This window comes from Podarcis bocagei (assembly GCF_964188305.1).
Source record: "Podarcis bocagei genome assembly, chromosome: 1".
NCBI lineage: Eukaryota > Metazoa > Chordata > Lepidosauria > Squamata > Lacertidae > Podarcis > Podarcis bocagei.
The window spans coordinates 15,847,099-15,865,575 of record NC_138125.1 but is presented as its reverse complement, the minus strand read 5'-3'; the positions used below and the strand labels follow the sequence as shown (position 1 = coordinate 15,865,575).

The 18,477-nt window shown below is 39.7% G+C and overlaps 1 protein-coding gene across 6 annotated transcripts in view; it reads right to left on the bottom strand.

The window, feature by feature from the left end:
* The window catches only part of CDC42BPB (CDC42 binding protein kinase beta), a 98,320-nt gene that overhangs the window by 47,228 nt on the left and 32,615 nt on the right, over window positions 1-18,477 (bottom strand). For all 6 annotated transcript variants that reach the window (XM_081191000.1, XM_081191001.1, XM_081191003.1 and 3 more), the window contains exons 3-11: window positions 12,686-12,769; window positions 10,975-11,070; window positions 8,908-9,056; window positions 5,522-5,615; window positions 4,744-4,944; window positions 3,976-4,224; window positions 3,191-3,270; window positions 1,745-1,911; window positions 1,516-1,635 (exon numbers count right to left, since the gene is read on the bottom strand). In XM_081191000.1, coding sequence (XP_081047126.1) covers window positions 1,516-1,635; window positions 1,745-1,911; window positions 3,191-3,270; window positions 3,976-4,224; window positions 4,744-4,944; window positions 5,522-5,615; window positions 8,908-9,056; window positions 10,975-11,070; window positions 12,686-12,769 — 1,240 coding nt within the window. The remainder of the gene's footprint in view (window positions 1-1,515; window positions 1,636-1,744; window positions 1,912-3,190; window positions 3,271-3,975; window positions 4,225-4,743; window positions 4,945-5,521; window positions 5,616-8,907; window positions 9,057-10,974; window positions 11,071-12,685; window positions 12,770-18,477) is intronic.

Below are 18,477 nucleotides of genomic sequence, written 5' to 3'. Positions count from 1 at the left end.
GTCAGCCCTCCCCCTGCCCCCAGTTCAGAAAATGGTTGATCCCTCAAATTCCATCCATCAGATTTTCACCCAAATTTACAACTATGGCTACTTCAACGCAGCTAACTATAAACCAGCAAAAAAAAAGTTGAGACGTGCCTCCTGGGAGCAAGGAAAGGAAATGCCTCTACGGGTGGAAGAGAGAAACAAGGCTACAAGTCTGATGAGTGTTTACTTGTCAGCATCAGCCACCCCTTAGTTTCTAATACTGCAATGTAGCCTATCCACTCAAAAGCAGCTACTTCAGGTAGGAGATTCAGTATTGTATGCAGCCATTTCTTCCACCTCTAGGGAATGTCTCCTCGCGAGCCAGAGGGGCAAGAAGGGCTTTGTTGAGCTGCTCAACCTCCCTGTCTAACAGTTGATATGTGGGGCAGCGCAGCAGCAGTTGCTTCCCTGCCCATCAGCTGATTGGCTCAACAACCTTCCAGGTTGCGAGAAGACCCTCTCTGGAGCCCAAAGGTAATGTCCTCTACAGGCTCTGGAGAGGGTCTCCTTGCAAGACAGGAAGTGCTACCCATTTCCAGCTTCCACTTCCAGGTTCCCGGCACTGTGTGTGTACACGGTTGCACGCAAAGAGGTGATGCATAAATGGGGAGTTGCCTGTACAATGGTGCCAATCAGCCTGGCCTGTGAATCTTACTTGAGCCTCTGAGCAAAATGATATGTAAATTATAATTTAATGTTATTTATAAATTAAGATTAATTTAAGGTGTTGAATATATTCAATAACCTTTGATTGTTTTGTGTCCCTGTTAAGGTTGCACCTGGAGCAGGTTCTCCTACTGCCCAGCTCTAGTTACCCTACTGTCTCACAAAAAGAAACTTCAGGTGCATACCGCGGATACCTAATTAACAAACAAAAAGAGAGTCACCAGTTACAAAGGCATAACCCTATAAAACTGAGGGTTCTCAGAATGGTGAATGGATGCAGGACCACATCAAACAGCCAGTTTCTCACATTTCCTCATAGCAGATGTAGACATCATAAGCGAAATATTGTGCACTGCAGCTTAAAATTTTCCATATGAATGGCACTTGTACAAAGTTCAAAGCTTGCCCCTTTCTGGGAAAAAATATTAGAAGAGGATATCCTGGGATTTTTATAGAAAGGATAGAAGTCAAAAGAATTATCTAAGTGAAGCCGTACAAATTGCCTTTTATTCTTGGCTCCCCAGTGGGAATAATCTGCTATCAAGTAAAGGAAGCTTTAGAAGAAAGATAAGCTTTTGTTCAAAAATCTAAATGCTGCTTAAGGTTGCACCTGCCACACTTTCCAAAGCTGTATCATAATGTAATATTTCATGCATTTCCACACTGAGCTATCTTGGTACTTGAGCTAAAGATCCAAAAGTAAAAAAGAATGAGGCTCACGTCTAATAGGCTGCTATGAGGATTAGCACTTTACCACTGGACTTATTTTGTACTTTTTTTGAGAACTAGAGAGAAACCTATTAAAACATGCCAGACACATACCTGCTATTTTGTTTTTCAAGCGCTCGATTTCCTCATTTAGCTTTTTTATTTCTTTATCCCGGTTTGTGTTTGCTGTTATGCGAGCAGAACCATGAAGGGACTGAACAGCCTGGGTAGATTCTTTAAATTGAACCGAAAGAACAAAGCAAAACAATTTGTTTAGTCCAACCTGAAAAACATTCTGTTGCTCCATTGCAAAGCAACATAAAAGGAAAGCGAGAGGGCATACCTTGCAACTTCCTGCTCAGCTCCAGCTTCTCCTGCTCCAACCTTCGTATTCTCCTTTCATATGCCTCTATTTGCAAGCTGTTGTCCAAGTCACGCTGCACATCCTCATCTTTGGTTATACCACTGGACTGCATGACACTCTTTAGTGAGCCTCTATCAGAAAAACAACTGGAAACCAGAAACATTGGAGAACACGTTTTAATCAGTTTATGCTCAACCCTAAGTAGCAGTTTCCTGTTGGAAATTCAACAGAAGCAGAAACCTTGGAACAACTGTGAAGATTATATAACAGAGATCCTTGCTTCAGTACTATCTTAGCTGGCCTCCAAGTAAAATGGCAGCAATGTGCTGTGTGATCTGTTTTCTCTCACTCCAGCCAGCACAGGCTAGCTTATCGGGGAGGAAGCAGCAGCAGCAGCAACTTTTAATTCAGGGGAGACTGGAAATGGAACAATGCTGCTGCTGTGACAATTCTCCCTTAAGTTTAAGACTATGGACACACTACATTTTCCAGGAAGGGCAGGTAAACTGCCTTTAAAAGCTGAAGGAACCACAGCTCAGAGCAAACACTTTTCAATAAAAAGTATCAAGTTGATCTCCGAGAATCTCCAGCTGAAAGGATCTCTGCCCCAAAACCTAGAGAGCTACCGCCAGTCATATCGAAGTGCAACGGGCTAAGGAGAATGCTGATCTGAATGAACCTCATATAAGCTCGTGTGCATCTATGATATCAGTCTGTCTAGGCTTCACCACTCTATACACCCTTTGATACACAAGAGAACCACCTCCTCAACATTATTTTCAGTACAAAAACTGGCTTTAAAAAATATTCTGCAACTTGAACCACATGGAAACCCAGTCTATCGCCCTTCTATGATCACAGCCAGTGTAGTATAGTGGAGAGAACCCAGACAGGGAAATCCTGGTTTAATTCCCTGATCAGCCTTGAAGCTCACTTCTAGGGAAGAAGTATGGTGATGTTCAATTCACCTCGAGGCTGGAGACTGCAGATGATGGATTCTCTTTGTGTTTAGAACTACTGGTTGGGGCACCATTTAAGTGATTACCTTGACAAAGCGCTCTCGCTCTCTATTTTACTGCTCAACTCCCTTTGTCCTCGTTCCCAATTTAAATTGTGCTTAAATATGCGGAAGTGTATTTGCTTTAATTTACCCTTTACCTTGCCCCCTTCCTCACTGCTGAATTGTGGATTTCAAGCTCCCTGGGGCAAAGACCTGTCTTCCGCTGCTCGGATTACTCTATAAAGCACCATATCCAGTGATGGTGCTCATATAAAAAAAAATAAGCAACAAAAAAGCAGAGGATCCCAAGACACGAAGGGCAAGCATTTTAAGCTGAAGTTGAATACGTTAAGAGAAAAGCAAATGATGAGATCTGAGTGTGGTGCTTTCCCATATGCCCATATGCATGAACTTTTTTCACCTACCTCTCAGTTGTGTAGGTAAAGCCAACAAACGGTAGATGCAGTCCAGAAAAGCCAGTGTGAGAACCAGGTGGTATCATTTCCTGCACAAAAAGGAATGCAGGATGAAAACCAAGTTGAATCTGGAAGGACATGTTGGCTTTTTTGTCCCTCGCCTCAGGATCAGGGAACAGCCACAACCCTATTTCATCCACGTGTATACTGTCCATCTCATGTAAAAAGGGCCATAGTCATATAAATGTTATTTAGGAAGATTAAGTATTCAGATTTATTCATTTAAAGTAGGAATACTTCACTCTGGACTTTATCTGCCAGTGTTTTCACTATGCACCAAGGAAATATCAGTGAAATGTTCAACAATGGCAGACCAGCTTTTCTGAAAGCCTATCAGTTTTCCTTTCTTTCTTTTGTTTGTTAAATCATTTTTTATTAATTTTCTAATAAAAAACATCCACTTAACATATCAAATCATAATCCAATCAAAATAAAATAAAAAAGACCAAATTATCATCCAAGAGAAAGCCTATCAGTTTTCAATCTCGCTGATGATCTACTGTAGTCACATGAGAACACACAGCCACTGGCAAGAATTGAATATGTTCTCAACTGCATTCAGTTCATGCAGAGGAAAGATGAGGCCCAAGAGAATTAACATTAACCTGGTGTGCACATTAGAACTGTCTCCAGAATCCCCTGGGACACACAGGAGTCCTGTCAGTGATGAAAAGGTTTGGTTCAAAGAAGCAAGTTTGAAAACTATTGCCTTTAAGAAGAAAACAATCACTCACAGGGTTTCTTAATACATCGTCATCTACATCAAAGTTTGATGTGTCCGAAGGACTGCTAACTTCTGGAATGTAAGGTGCTTCTAAATTTCGGATATTGTCCCAATTTAGCCCTTCAAAAAATGCATGCGCCTTGAAGTCTTCTATTCCGTTCTGCCCCAGACGACGTTCCCTACTGCAAATAAGCCTCTGGATTAGGTCTTTTGCCTCTTCAGACACATCACTAACATGGGATGGAAACTGGAATCTCTCCTAAAGAAAACAGAACGGGGTGGGGAGACAATGTTTCAGACTTCTACAATGAGAATAGGCTAGCTAAGGGACTGTTTTTGAACGGGCTTCTGGTAAGTCAGAACGCAACTGAAAATGTTGTGGAAATTTGAACAATAATAATAATTAGGGTTCACAAACGGTGCTTAAATTTGGTAGCCAACCATTATTTACACACCAGAATATGTTTGAGCACACACGGTTTCCTTTCCATGGGAAGGAACTGCCCATCCATACCCACACAGAATTAAGGACAAGGTCTTATAGAAGATACAATAGAAGTTCTTCAGAAATTAAACACTGATTCCACTTGCACTCCATACATTAAGGGCAGACAGACCTCATACTTGCATAGTTTACTCCTGTGTATTTACTAGAACTAACTATCTATCTACTGCAAAAGTCCCAAAGCAGCCAAAAACATGTTATATATGTTCAAGATATAATTAGTACATAAGACGAATGAGAATTTTAGTGAATGCATAGTTAAATAACTCTTACTTCATGATTCATAATCTTCCCGTAGGTTTCCACTAGCGACTCTGCATAGAAAGGTGTTTCACCATACAACATTTCGTACATGCAGACTCCCAGGGACCACCAGTCGCACTCAGGCCCGTATTTCCCCATGCCATCCTCCATTGCTTGCAGTATTTCAGGGGAAATATAATCAGGTGTGCCCACTGCAACTGAAGATTGCACCTTCAAAAAGTAAAATAAATATCTAAGTCTTAAGATTAATTCATCTACACACACTGAATTAACTATATCCTAGCATGAATGAGAGGGCTATGCATCCCTGTGTAATGAAACGTAATGGATTGGATTCTGGGAACCATAAGCAGTAAGGGATTTTCCCATTCCATCTACTACTCCACCCAGCAGCCCCATGTACCCCTGGAAAGTCTAGAGGATCAGGAACTCTCCTGGACAGTGTGGGATGGGGTTCAGGCAAAGGCACTTTGTGGGTGTGTAAGGGAGGCTTGCAGATTCCGGGATCCAAGCCAATGTTGCTGAGTTAAGTTCTTAAAATCTTCATTTTGAGTGAACCCCTTACAAAAAATATCCTGGAAGCATGATGTTCTAAAATTTCTATTTTGGCCAGCTTAGTGCATGAGGTTCTCCCCAAACCCCTGCCCCAAAATCTCTAGTTTGGTTTTCAGTTATTACATACTGTATCTTCCCAAAAAATATACAGATTAACATGGAGTAATTATGTCACAAAAATGCACAAAGTTCCATTTGAAATAAGTAATCGTAACATTTTATTGATACGTACAGTGCCATCTTCACTCATCTTCAAACACGATCCAAAGTCTGCCAGGCGTATATGGCCATTCACATCCAATAAAACATTGTCAGGTTTTATATCTCTGATTTGAAAAGAAATTATTATTTTCATACAGTATGCACATTAGGTCAAAGCACTAACTTTACTGAGCAGTTAGTAATCTAATTTAGAAATAAACCATATATTTTCTCCAGTAGAGCATTCTGTTTATTTGGCTATAAATGAAAATTATATATACCTCACTCCAATTTTATGATAGTACTGGGCATTTAAAAATTGGTATGCACCAACCCACATTGGTTGGAAATATACCCAACTTGCCAATTTCATGGAAATATGCTAATGACATTTAACTAAATATGCAAATATGTAGACTACTGATTACTTTTGAGACATCCTCAACATTAAAGAAATTGCCTTTTCTGTATTTGGATTAAGAAACCAGGTGTATGCTTCCCATACTTCATAATTCCATGCGTAAGATAATTGCTTTTCATAGTTTTCTGAGGTGGAAGGTCAGAGCAGAAATGACTATATAAGTTTCCAATATGAAACTACTTTACTTTTCTTCCAAATTAAAGAGATAATGCAATTAATGGGGGGGAGGGGGGATTGTCACTTTCCATTTTCCCATCATATTGAGGCAACACTGATCAAGTGTTTCGCCTTCTGTTTACCAAAGATTTTTCTGGAACATGCATTGCTAACAGCAGTTCAACAATAAAAATGTACAATGTGTCCTTTGCCTTCCATTTCCTTCCCACAGGAAGGAAGGTGATTAACTATTGGAGAGTGTCAAAAACGAATTCTTCTGTTTTTTTTAGCTTTTCTTGAACATGCAGGCACCGCCTTTCCTCACAACCACCATGCAAAAACAAGTTTCTTTTTAGTAAAATTAAATAAAACCAAGCAGGTAACAATGTTCTTAGATGGCTATGTTATACATCACATTATAGATTCCCCTCCCCCATGGCATTTTACATTTGTTTACTCAGAAAATTTGACTTAAATGCCAATTTTCTAGCTAGCTCAATCCCAGACAAAGTCCTCAAGTGATTTCCTGAGGTAGCAGTAATTTAGAAAGGTCATTAAAAGCCATGTTATGTTTTGCAAGATAAAAAATACTTTAATGACAAAATCATGGCACGCTCATCACAAAGAGATGCTAACACAACAACCAGAAGTGACTTTAAAAAAGGGTTAGACAAATTCATGGCGGATAAGTCTATCAATGGCTATCAGTCATGATGGCTGTTATGATACCAGGATCAGAGGCCGCATGCCTCTGAGTACCAGTTGCTGGGAAACAGCCATGGGAGAGGGATAGTTGCCCTCATGTCCTGCTGTGGGAAGTTGCCCTTGTGGTATACTAAACTGTGTTTTAAATCATCCCAACATGAGCCCTGGGATTCAGGATGCTCATAAGCATATGGATGACCACTGTGGAAAACAGGATGCTTTAATGCCTTTTGTGCGATGCATGTACTTCCTATGTCTCTCAAATCCCCACAAGTGGTGGGGTGTTGTTTTTTTGCAATTGCCTCAAACAGACCGCCATGTTGAAATCTGTCTTATAAAAGAATTCAGAATGGGGGTAACTAACAAATGGCAGACTTGATTTTTGATGGCTGCCATGTTATACCAATGTACATTGAGCCACTTCCCAAAAAGAAATTCCATATCCCGACAAGTACGACAGAAGAATACACAATTGTGTAATTGCCCCAGATTGCAATTAATCCCTATTAGTTGTTCTGATACTCTTAGACTGTAATTAAGCATACAAACATGGAGTTTATTTATCAGTAAATATTGTTAGGCTTAAGCTGTGACATCAAAATACAGAGGAGTGAATATTCTTTATATATATGCCCAAATTAGTTTGGTAACTTCCAACTCTTCAGCTGTAACCCCAAATTATTATTTTTTAAATGGCCACATGACCTCAGAATCTGTGGGTGTTTCTATTAATACAAAATATTAGCTGATCTGTAGTTTGAGCTTCCTTGCTCACTAATCATGTACTGATACACATTAAGAGGTTTCTAGATGAGACAACTTGACATTTCTGATGCCATGCTGTTAATTTTTCTTTCTGTCTTTTTCTGCATTGATTGTGTTCCAAATGCTATTATTTGCTATTGCAAGAATAAAGCCATCAAAGCTTAAGAGCACTCTAGCTATCCCCCTCTGTTTCACATATTCAAGCTTCCTTAGTATTACATACAATTTAACATTCTGAGTGTTCACCCCTAACTAAATGGGGTCATTTTCTTATATGTGTAATTTGCAGTTGTGATTATTTGTGCCAAGCGCACACTGTAAACACTTCCGCATAATGCCATCCTTCAGTGTGAGGCTCACCTTAGTTATATGTTTATTTTTCTGCTTATTATTAATTGGGAAAAGAAATATTATTTAGAAGTGCATGAAATTCATATAAAGAGTTGCAATCTGGAAGTGCATATAACGTGTTCTAGTCAGGCATACCTAATCTAATTCTTAGGACCAGAACATCCATTTTGTTGAGTTGTAGCAGCTGCACAAAGTACAGACTGGCCAACATCTACAGTGGTACCTCGCAAGACAAATGCCTCGCAAGACGAAAGAGTTTTCTGTTTTTTGAGTCGTTCCACAAGACGAATTTCCCTATGGGCTTGCTTCGCAAGACAAAACGTCTTGCGAGTTTGTTTCCTTTTTCTTAAAGCCGTTAAGCCGCTAAGCCGTTAATAGCCGCTAAGCCGCTAATAGCCGTGCTTCGCAAGACGAAAAAACCGCAAGACGAAGAGACTCGCGGAACGGATTAATTTCGTCTTGCAAGGCACCACTGTATAACGTATCACAAAATCCTCTCCCCTGGAGAAAGACTTGCGGCATTTAAAAATTTGATGGTGTGTATTTTTTAAAGTAAGTTGGTGAATTACATTTTGACTGTTTAAATATAAAAGCTATGTTTTGGAAAGCTGAAAATATGGGACAAAAAGGACATGACCGACAACAGAACTGGTGGTGGAACCATTGCTACATATGTCTGGAAGAGTTGCTAACTCTTCTATCACTGTGAAGACAGGAAGGAAATAAAGAGCACCCCACAGGAGGGATATCATAGCTATTCCTGTTTTTACTACATCAATCTTATATTTATTTCTAATCTTCAGGTGAACATGTCAATGCTTATGAAGCCAAAACTGTACCACTAAAAATAAGAAATATTTATCAGCAGACTTGGTGTAGCCACAATGTATAGAGATGTATAAAATGTTTGGTTGGAGGTGGGGGTTTTCTGTTTTAAGAAAATTGCTTACCCCTAAGTTGTAAGGGTTTCCTCCACAATGTTATTTATTTATTCACAACCAACAAGACAGAATCCTTACCTGTGCACATAATGTAGCTGATGAATGGAATGTATAGCAAGCACCATTTCCCCAATGTAGAACCTGGCCATATCTTCAGGAAGCTTGTCTTCAAACTTGCTAAGTAAGGTCAATAAATCACCACCCACATAGTAGTCCATTACTAAGTACTGGAAAAAAATGCAAAAACAAAATAAACAACATGGGTGAAAATCAATGCAGAACGCAATCCAACTGATCACATTCAGCAACTGCACAACCACAGCACAAAAGATGTGTCTGCAAAAAGAGGAGTCAAAGAGGCTGATGTCTTTAAAATATTACCATCCAATTTATTACTGGCTCTTCACCAGCAGGTCGTAGGGAGGGTTGCAACAATTTAAAATTCAGCATTAAAAGTTAAAGCAAATCAGAGCCATGGAAATAAAACACAGAAATATCAAAATGTATTTAAAATGTGCTTTTAAATTATTAAGTAATGCAGTTACAGGAAAGATGGAAAGTTAAGCTATTTCAAGCTTTCATACAGCCAGTTGCTAAAGTGGCCACAAGCCATCAAACATTTCTCTTCTGCAAGCTTCTGTGAAATATGGGAATGTGTGTGTGAGTGGCATGGTCCCAGCTCAAGAACTGAAGGAAGATGACATTAAGCTAATCAGCTCTAAGTCTGGTCAGTTCTAGAAACCTACACTACCTTGAGTGCGACAGATGAAAGGTGGGATGCAAATGTAGCTGAATAAATTGATCAAATAGTTGAGTTATAATGAAGGTGCCTGACTTAATTGCATCCAGTGAAAGTTCTATTTATTAACTCACTGTAGGTAACTGAATAGCTTTCAGGAATATTTTAGAGCATTTACACAGAAAACTAAGTGGCAATATTTTGCTATGAAAATAGATTCCAAGAGCTATGGTTATAGAGTTGTCCTTAAGACTTGTAAAATGATGCCTTGGAGACAATCTGCTGGGTCAGAAGTTTGGTATCATCAGTTCTTGACAGGCAGTTAACTCAAGGGAGTACAGCCTGAGAATATGGGTCAGCCAGCAGTCAAAGATACTGACTGCTTGTCATGTAAGAATTCTGGGACTCTTGGTCAATACTGACAAAAATGCTTTCTGGAATTTAAATGATTTTATTTAAACTTTTTTTTAAAAAAATGCAGTATTTTCTCTGTGCTTTCCTATCTCCAAACCACAGGATGATCAGTGAAGAAAGATTTTCAAAAAACAATACTTCAAATTAAAAGATACACAGAATAAAATTAAGTGCAGAAACTGCGCTAAAGGTGAGAAGGGTTAATTTGGTTTGGAAAACATAACTGTAAAAAAAGTCAAGAAAATAAAAGTAAATTTGGCTACTTAATCATTTGCGTACAGTAACAGTTCACGAGAACTGCATCCATTTCATATGGATAAAAGTTCCCTTGTCTGTGCATGTCTGTTCCTCAATAACTCTCTTCAAGGACACAAGCAAGGTATTTTTTTTGCTGCAATTTCTCTGCAATAGCCCTTGGACAGTACAGCTGCCCTCTGCTGAGCCCAAGCCCTCCAGGGCCCTCCAAACATATGCAATGGCACTGCAAACCTAGGCATACTTATTAAGAATAAATCCCTTTTAAGTAAGTGAGACTGGCTCCTGGAGAAGCATGCATAGGATTGCACTCTAAAGTTGGAGTTTTTCTGTGTTTTTTCTCAGAAATATTTTAGAGCTGTAACTCAACATTCTAAAAGCCACAGTTGGCCCTCAAATCAGTCGTGCCACCCTGGATTTGAGCAGAAGCCTTGGGATCTTGTGTATAAAATAACACATAATGCAACTGAGCCAAGGTAAATAACTAGAGAATAAAAGCATTTAATGAACAATTATCCATCTAATTCAATTCACTCTAGCTCATTACGTTTAATGCCAAATCAACATATCAAATGAGGAAAATAAAGTGTATATGAATGATGTTGGGAATCTGTTTTTCTTCCACAATAATGACATAAGCAGGCAGGCAGATAATGCTCTAAGTTAAAAAAAGGTACCCAACTGAGAAACTAAGAGTCAATGCCCTATTCCTTTAAAGAATTGCAGCTTTCACATACCAAATAGTTTTCATCCTGAAAGGCATAGTGCAATGTAGTAATCCACTGGCAGTCTCCATTCACCAAAACGTCTCTTTCTTCTCGGAAACATGCAGTCTAAAAAAGGAAAGGGGAGTTCTTTTAAATATTTGACATCTTTGCAGAAAACACAGGTGCAAACACATGTTTACACCAATTCTGCAACACACCAATATTCATGGCAAGGAACCATTTACAACTTACAATATATCAAAAGAACATTTCAAGACGAGTCCAAAAGGCTCAGTATCTTATTATATGAATATTTATAAACCACCAAATCATTAAAAAATTGCAGTGTAAAAGTTACATTTTTGTTTTACAAAGTCAAACATTCCTTTGATCACCAAACTCGTTAACCATTCCCAACTGACCAATTTATACAATGGGTCTGATATAGCTTCTTAACTAGTCCAGAATTTTTATTTCTATATTTATTTCCCTCAGAGGGCACATGGACACAGCAAAACCATTTATAAGCCACCCAGAGTGGCTGGGTATAAATATAACAATATAACAACAACAACAGCAGCAGCAGCAGCAGCAGCAGCAGCAGCAACAACAACAACAGTAGTAGTAGTAGTAGTAGTAGTAATAAGAAAAAGAAGCTAGCACCATTCAACAAATAGCAAAACCAAGCCATACAGAGTAGGGAAGGAAATGGTGTCATTTTCCTTTCAAACATCTGAACAAGCCATGGAACAGGGAAGTGACAGATTTCTAGCAGCAGCTAGAACTATATCTATGTGTGCAGAATAGAAACTATTTCCCAGGACTTCTTACATGAAAAATAAAGGGGTAACTAAAGAACTGGAGAGCTATGAAACTCTTACGATTGATAAAGGTTGTATTGTACCAGAGACTGGATATGGTATCCCTACAATGAAATGCAGCATCCAGTCATATATATGTCTGTCCAATGAAAACTAGGCACTAGACTTGTATGTGAACTTTGCAACCAAGTTTCCTTTATACTTCTGAGAGTTCTTGCTAAAAGTCATATATGTCTTGTTATAAATTATCATTGTTTAGTTTTTTGCTAATGCATTCTTCACTGATTCTACTGTGATGCGTACTATGCTAAGATGCTTTATTCAGCATATTGTGTCCCAGTCTTTTTAAAGGTATGTAAAGGGTCTAGTAAGGAATTTATAACATTTCTGAACCAAGTATTACATTTATTAAGGGACCAACACTGCTTCAGTGTTTTCCTTTCACAAATACATTCTGATCTTTTTTAAGGAACTGAAAAAATCCTCCCTCAATTAACTATCCTCCTTGAAGACTTGACTTTCAAATTGCACAAACTTACATTCTTTGTCTTGAATAATGCATTTAGCATGTGGCTCTGTATGTCATAGCAACTGAAATCTGAAGCCTCCATGTAGTCTTTAACTTGGTTTTATAGTAAACAAAAATCTGGCCAATATAATTCATGGTAAAAAAAACTAGGGCAGACTGTCTGGTAAATGAATACACAGTATTGCTGAGAACAACAGATGCCTCGAAGGGACTGTCAGACTTGATTGCATTAAAGCAGCTCACTTTGGGGGGGGGGGGGATTGCAGGGAGGAATCAAGCTCCTATATGCTCATGCAGTAATTCTTTCTAATCTGGCTGAAGTTCACCGTGATTTTCTTTAATGCCATTAAAAAAAAAAAAGAAATCTATGAATTGGAAATACTGCACTTACCTCTGCCCTTTTAAGCATTTCCCATTTATTTAGAATTTTCATTGCATAAATGCGCTCCGTGCACTTCAATTTAACAACTGCAACCTGGATTTTAAAAAAAATAAAAAATGAAGTCAATGACATTTTAGCAATTTTGAATGGATTGATAACTTCTGAAATGAAATACATTTTCTGATGAAGAAAGTATATCACAATATGAATGTCATCTTACATTACACCCTACTGTAAATTTGGGGGAGATCAACATACTACTGTTAATCAGTTTCATATTTAAATAAGGACCACTGGGGAATATACACATGCAAACCTGCACATCCTAAGGGTAAACAGTGGGTCATGTGTCACCAAATACCTATGAACAAATAAATTGGAAGCCTTTTATATGAAGATGTCGGGGGACTGTACAGGCGACAACCATTTCATTTTTTTAAAAAATAATAATTATTGGGTTTTCAAATTTTATAAAGACACACAAAACACAACAAAACACAGACACACAACCACAGATACAAACATGCATAATTTCAAATCCTTACTTTCTTAACCACTCTCCCTGACTTCCCCACACCTCCCCCTCATACATCCTAATTCCAATAATTAACTCAGCAAGTTCTTATCTCCCACCTTTACCTTATTGTTATTGTTATTGTTCTTTTCTTTTCTTTTCTTTTAACTAAACTCTTCTTCATTAACCAAATTTATACCTCAATTAATTCATATTTACATCTTTTTCTAGGGTCGACCCAAATTCCCTTCCACAGATTTCCCACTTTTATGATAATTATTAAACATACTAACAAAAAATACAACAGCGTAAAATTATGCACCCTTTGGATTAAAAAACTCTCCCCCCCCCTTTCCCGGTTTCAATCCCAAAAATATGTCCATAATATCAGTTCTTAGCCTGGATTCCTCACGTCCGAGGCCCTCAAATCTCTCTCAGTCCCTCTCTGCCGGTTTTGTTGGTAGTCCTTTATGTCGGTCATCAAGTCTCGGAGGAGCTCTATCCCAACAAAATCTATGTTACTTCCAACCAGTCCTCCATTTTCAAAAGCGGAGCCCAAATCATATTTCTTACTTCTTTTAAGTCCAAATGTCCCAAAGGCTCCAACTTTTATCTTGATCAAGTTTGTAATCCATAGTTCTTCCGATCTCCCCATGAAGAGATCACTCCATTCTTCATTCTTAATTTCAGTCCAAATTCTCCTTGTCAAAATCTTGTTTTCCTTGTAATTCTTTTTTGCAGGCCTCTGGTTGTCCCTTTCCACCTGCAACACTTCAACTCCTCCTTCCCGCTCCTCTAAATCTTCAGATATCTCTTCTAATTCAGCTGCAGAATTCTCTTGAGTCACGTCGTTGGCACAATCAACAAGTTTGCTTACTTTAAAATTCAAGGTCGTTATATCTGTAGCCAAAGCTGTACTCTGATCTTGTAACCTTCCCACAAGAAAGAACATTTTTTCCAGCTCTGCCTGTATTTTTCCATCTGCAGCCATTGTAGTGCCTCAGAACCCCCTCTAGAGGGATTCCAGTTATTTAGTAATCTTTCTCCAACAGTCCAGTTACTTTTTTAATAAATCTTCTTTGTTTCCAGCAACTTAAGATCCAATGTATCAAGCCCAGCCAGCAGAGATAGTAAAAAACAGATTTTTCTAACTTTGACAGCTCGTTTGACAGGTCGTTTGACAGCTGTCAAACTCCTTATGTCTCCTCCACAGGCTCACTCGCGGATCGCTCCCGGATCCCGGGGGGGTTGCACGTCTGCTCCTAAAATTCAGTTCTTATCCTCCAGCACAAAACTTCTAATGCCAAATCGTGAAATTAATAACTTTTATCTCACAAAGATAGAAATAGTCTCTCGACCTTAGTTATCCGATTCTTGCTTTAAACTGCCTGCAGGACGGGGGGGGCGGACTTCCTTTTGGCGCTTCCCCCGGTCGTACCAAATTCAAAAAATAGAAAATTTAAGTCCAAATTCCGTACTACTCACGGGTTGTTTCTTTTAAAGTCCAAATGTTCAAGGAAAGAAGTCAGCGCTCTCCGGCCATGGCTCGCGGCTTCACTCCATAGAAGAAGCGGTCTACTCACAGCACCACGCCACTCTCCGTCCCCCGTTCCGAAGCCTTTAAAAAGGCTTCTTTGCAGGTCGGGGGGCGCAAATGGTGCCCGCCAAGTCACCAGGTCCACAGGCTTCCGCGCCTGTGGTTTCTGAGGGTCCCCGCGTCGCCGCCGCGGCAAGACCCGTCCTCCATGGAGCCGATTCCCTCCGGAGCTCGGAGGGAATCCGCCATTAGCCGATTGCGCTAACCCGGAAGTCTCTACAGGCGACAACCATTTCAGGCGCAATCATCGATGTGATGTAATGGGGCAGGGTATGCTTATACACGCTCCAACGACAAATGTGGTGGTCAGGAATGGAACCCCAGCACAAAATGGCCACTGTCTGCACATTATTTACCAAAAACAGCAGTATTTGTTTACTATGGGATGCATATTATTGTCCTTCCATTCATGAAAGAGTCTTTGATTTAGTAGAAGTGTCCACTAACAGAAGACACCATTCTGGTTGGAATGGCATTACTTATTTTTATAAGTATAATTGTTCTCTTTGTTTTAATAACTGAACATTATATTGGAGAGCCGGCCCTGGGATCTTATGGTGAAGGGTGTGAAGAATTCTTATAAATAAATAATTGGGGGAGATTTTGTGTGTGTCAATTCCCACTTCCCCCTGCTGTCCCCTGAACCACTTCTAGCAGGTTCTGGAAGGATTCCCAATTTATGGAATAGATTTTCAGGGTACGGGGGCTGCTATAGTGAGAAGGAATTGATGAAAATCATCTTCCCCTGCATTAGCAGAAGCATCTGTTGGATAAAAGTCCCTTCTGCAAACAGAAAAGCACAACTGGATCCAGCCCTATGTCTCTAGGCGGGGGGGGGGGGCTGGATCTGGCCAGCAGGTCAGGTAATTATTTCCACCACCCTTTGTGGGCCAGCTGTAAAGCACCTGATATTGACAAGTGGCCTGTTTCTGCATGCACGGTTTGAAATCAAACCACACTGGCAAAGGCATAATTCACGAAGCACTGACGATTTACTACTCATTAGATCCTAAGAAACCACCTGGTTATTGTAGCTTGTGAAGCCTGGTACACAGCAATTTGCATAAGGTATTGCAGGTACCTGCACACCTCCTTCTGGCTCAGCTGCACCTTTACCTGCACCACTTCTGATGTTATATATGACTTCAGGTGTAAGGCAGGTGGGCATGGCTTAGCCAAAATTCCCTTGGGGCCAAATGGGGAAGCCTGCCGGACCTAATTAGGTCCACCAGTTGGAAATTTCACACTGCTCCTCTAGTCAATAAGAAGTTTATGCAGAGTAACCACACATAAAACAAGAGCTAGTACCCTAGACACCAGTTTGAAGGGGGCCAAATTAAACAAGTATTTGAAAGATATGCACATAATGACCTATATGTGAGTATTGGGTAGCAACATGATTTTACTACAAGACCAATAGAAAACATCTGTCCAAGCTTACGGTGCACACTCCTAATACAGATCTGCGACCTTTATCACTCTATCATACACAGTTTAGGTGGCTGAAAGAGCCGTAGAGATTATGAACCTGACCCCATTCTTCAGCACGTGTCAGATTGGCAAAGCACTGGAAACTCCTAGATCCTAGGGCAGCATACAGTTTTTAAATGCCCAAGATTTTTCCAGCTCCAGCTTCATGTTTGCAAATTGTACTTGCGAATTTTCTTTAACGCTATTGACTTGAGCACAAGCACAGAGAAGTTATTCTAGATTAATTCAATTATAATAAAAGTGATCACATACACGCCTCTAAAATGAGCAAAGCAGACAAAAGATTAAGAGAAAAGCAAGTTGTGACCCACGGATTCAAAGCTGGCTCTAAGCATAGACCTTGGATGCAAGGAAACATGCTTTATGTTAAGCACCTTGGTTTCTTTCTAGGATTTCTTTGCCTTTGTCTCAGAAGGAATGGTCAGCCTTTTGGTCAGCCTTTCTGGTCACAGATAATGCTGATAAAGAAGGGATTCAATAATTCTTTGCCTTTGTCTTGGATTGCACAGCAAAGTCAGCACTGCTGGCTCTCCATCTCTTGCTTTATTCAAAATATTATTCCAATTAAAACTTAGTTACTAACCCAGGACTTAAAGGATATTTCACTCATCTCTAACAGCTTTACTTAAAAGGCACCAGGAAGCAAGTGATGCAAGAGACTACGTTCGGTTAGAAGGCCAAATAAATTTGACCTGAAATGTGGACATTCCCTATATTCCATAGCTCAATAAAAACAACTGTGGATGTCCTGTCACAAAAACAGAAGAGACTGCTCTTCAATGTAATGCATTTTAGAGACACTTTGGTGGGTGGGCTGGGCGGAACCCTTTGGCTACAGCTAATGTATCATTCATAGGAAGTTGCCTTATACTGAGTCAGACCTACTGGTCCATCTAGCTCAGTACTGTCTACACTGACTGGCAGTGGCCCTCTGGGATTTCAGACAGGAAGTCTCTCCCCAGGCCTACCAGGAGATGCTGAGGATTGAATGTGGGACCTTCTGCATTCAAGACAGGTGTTCTACTACTCAGGGTAGCTCTGCCTCTAGCTGCAGCCCTCCCCCAATGATGTTATTTCCTAGGCTAATATCATCACTTCTACTAAACGAAGATAATTTTGGGAGAGAACACACACACTATCTTAAAATCTGGGCAGCTAAGTGGGAGTGAATCAACACTGTAATGAGTCTTGGCACCTTGACAATTGCACGTTTTCTAGAAATCACTGAAGCAAGCACTAGCAGGTTCTAAAGAGCAGTAGAAAGTAGGATTAGTTTAGCTTTCCACTACTGCTGACATACAATTATAAGCAGGGCTGCTTATTCTATGAAATTTCTAATACCAACTGCTTATCTGGTATATGACTGTTTTCTTTTTTAAAATCTAGGTTTCATGGTTGCAGAGCTAAGTTCTAAAACACAGAAGCCACAACTGTGTGTGCCAATAGAAAACAACAAAATGCATTGAAATCCAAATACTACGATTCATAATAAAAAAGCTACTTAGAAGTTTCCAACTATATTCCTTTATCCCTCCCTAGCCTTGCAAATTTATTCATTCAAATGTTTATACCCTGGCTTCTTGCCTCATATAACACTGTAACTCTACGGACTAGAATGCCATGATTCTAGAGTCTAGGACACCAAATCAGGATCACTGGACTTAGGAACTCAACTCTGTCTTTGAGACCAACAGCGGTGATCGGAGAACCTTTGATGTATTACAGTATTTTAATATTTTTTTGGAAGCTGCCCAGAGTGGCTGGGGAAACCCAGCCAGATGGGCGGGGTATAAATAAATTATTATTATTAATATTATTAATTATTATTATTAGTATTAGTATTATTATTACCTCTGAACCAGAGGATGTTAAGTTCAAGGCTGCAGGTGTGGATTCTATATCACCAGAGTCCACAGAACCAGAGCAGGGACCTTTGCATCTGAAGTTTTTCAACAAGTAGGGTGAGGTGCTTTTTTTTCTAGAAAAATGGGTGCCGCTACTCACCATGAAGCTGTAAAAGTTAAGTGTCACACATTTTAAGCAGAGAGCGTGTGTGTGCCAGTACTGTGTGCCCTTGAGTACACCCCCCCCATTTAAAAAACAAAACAAAAACAACAACACAGGAGAGGAAAACTGGAGGCAGAGGCCCAAACAATCATAGGTGACTTCTAGTCCTCATTGGAGCGATTTGCTCCATCG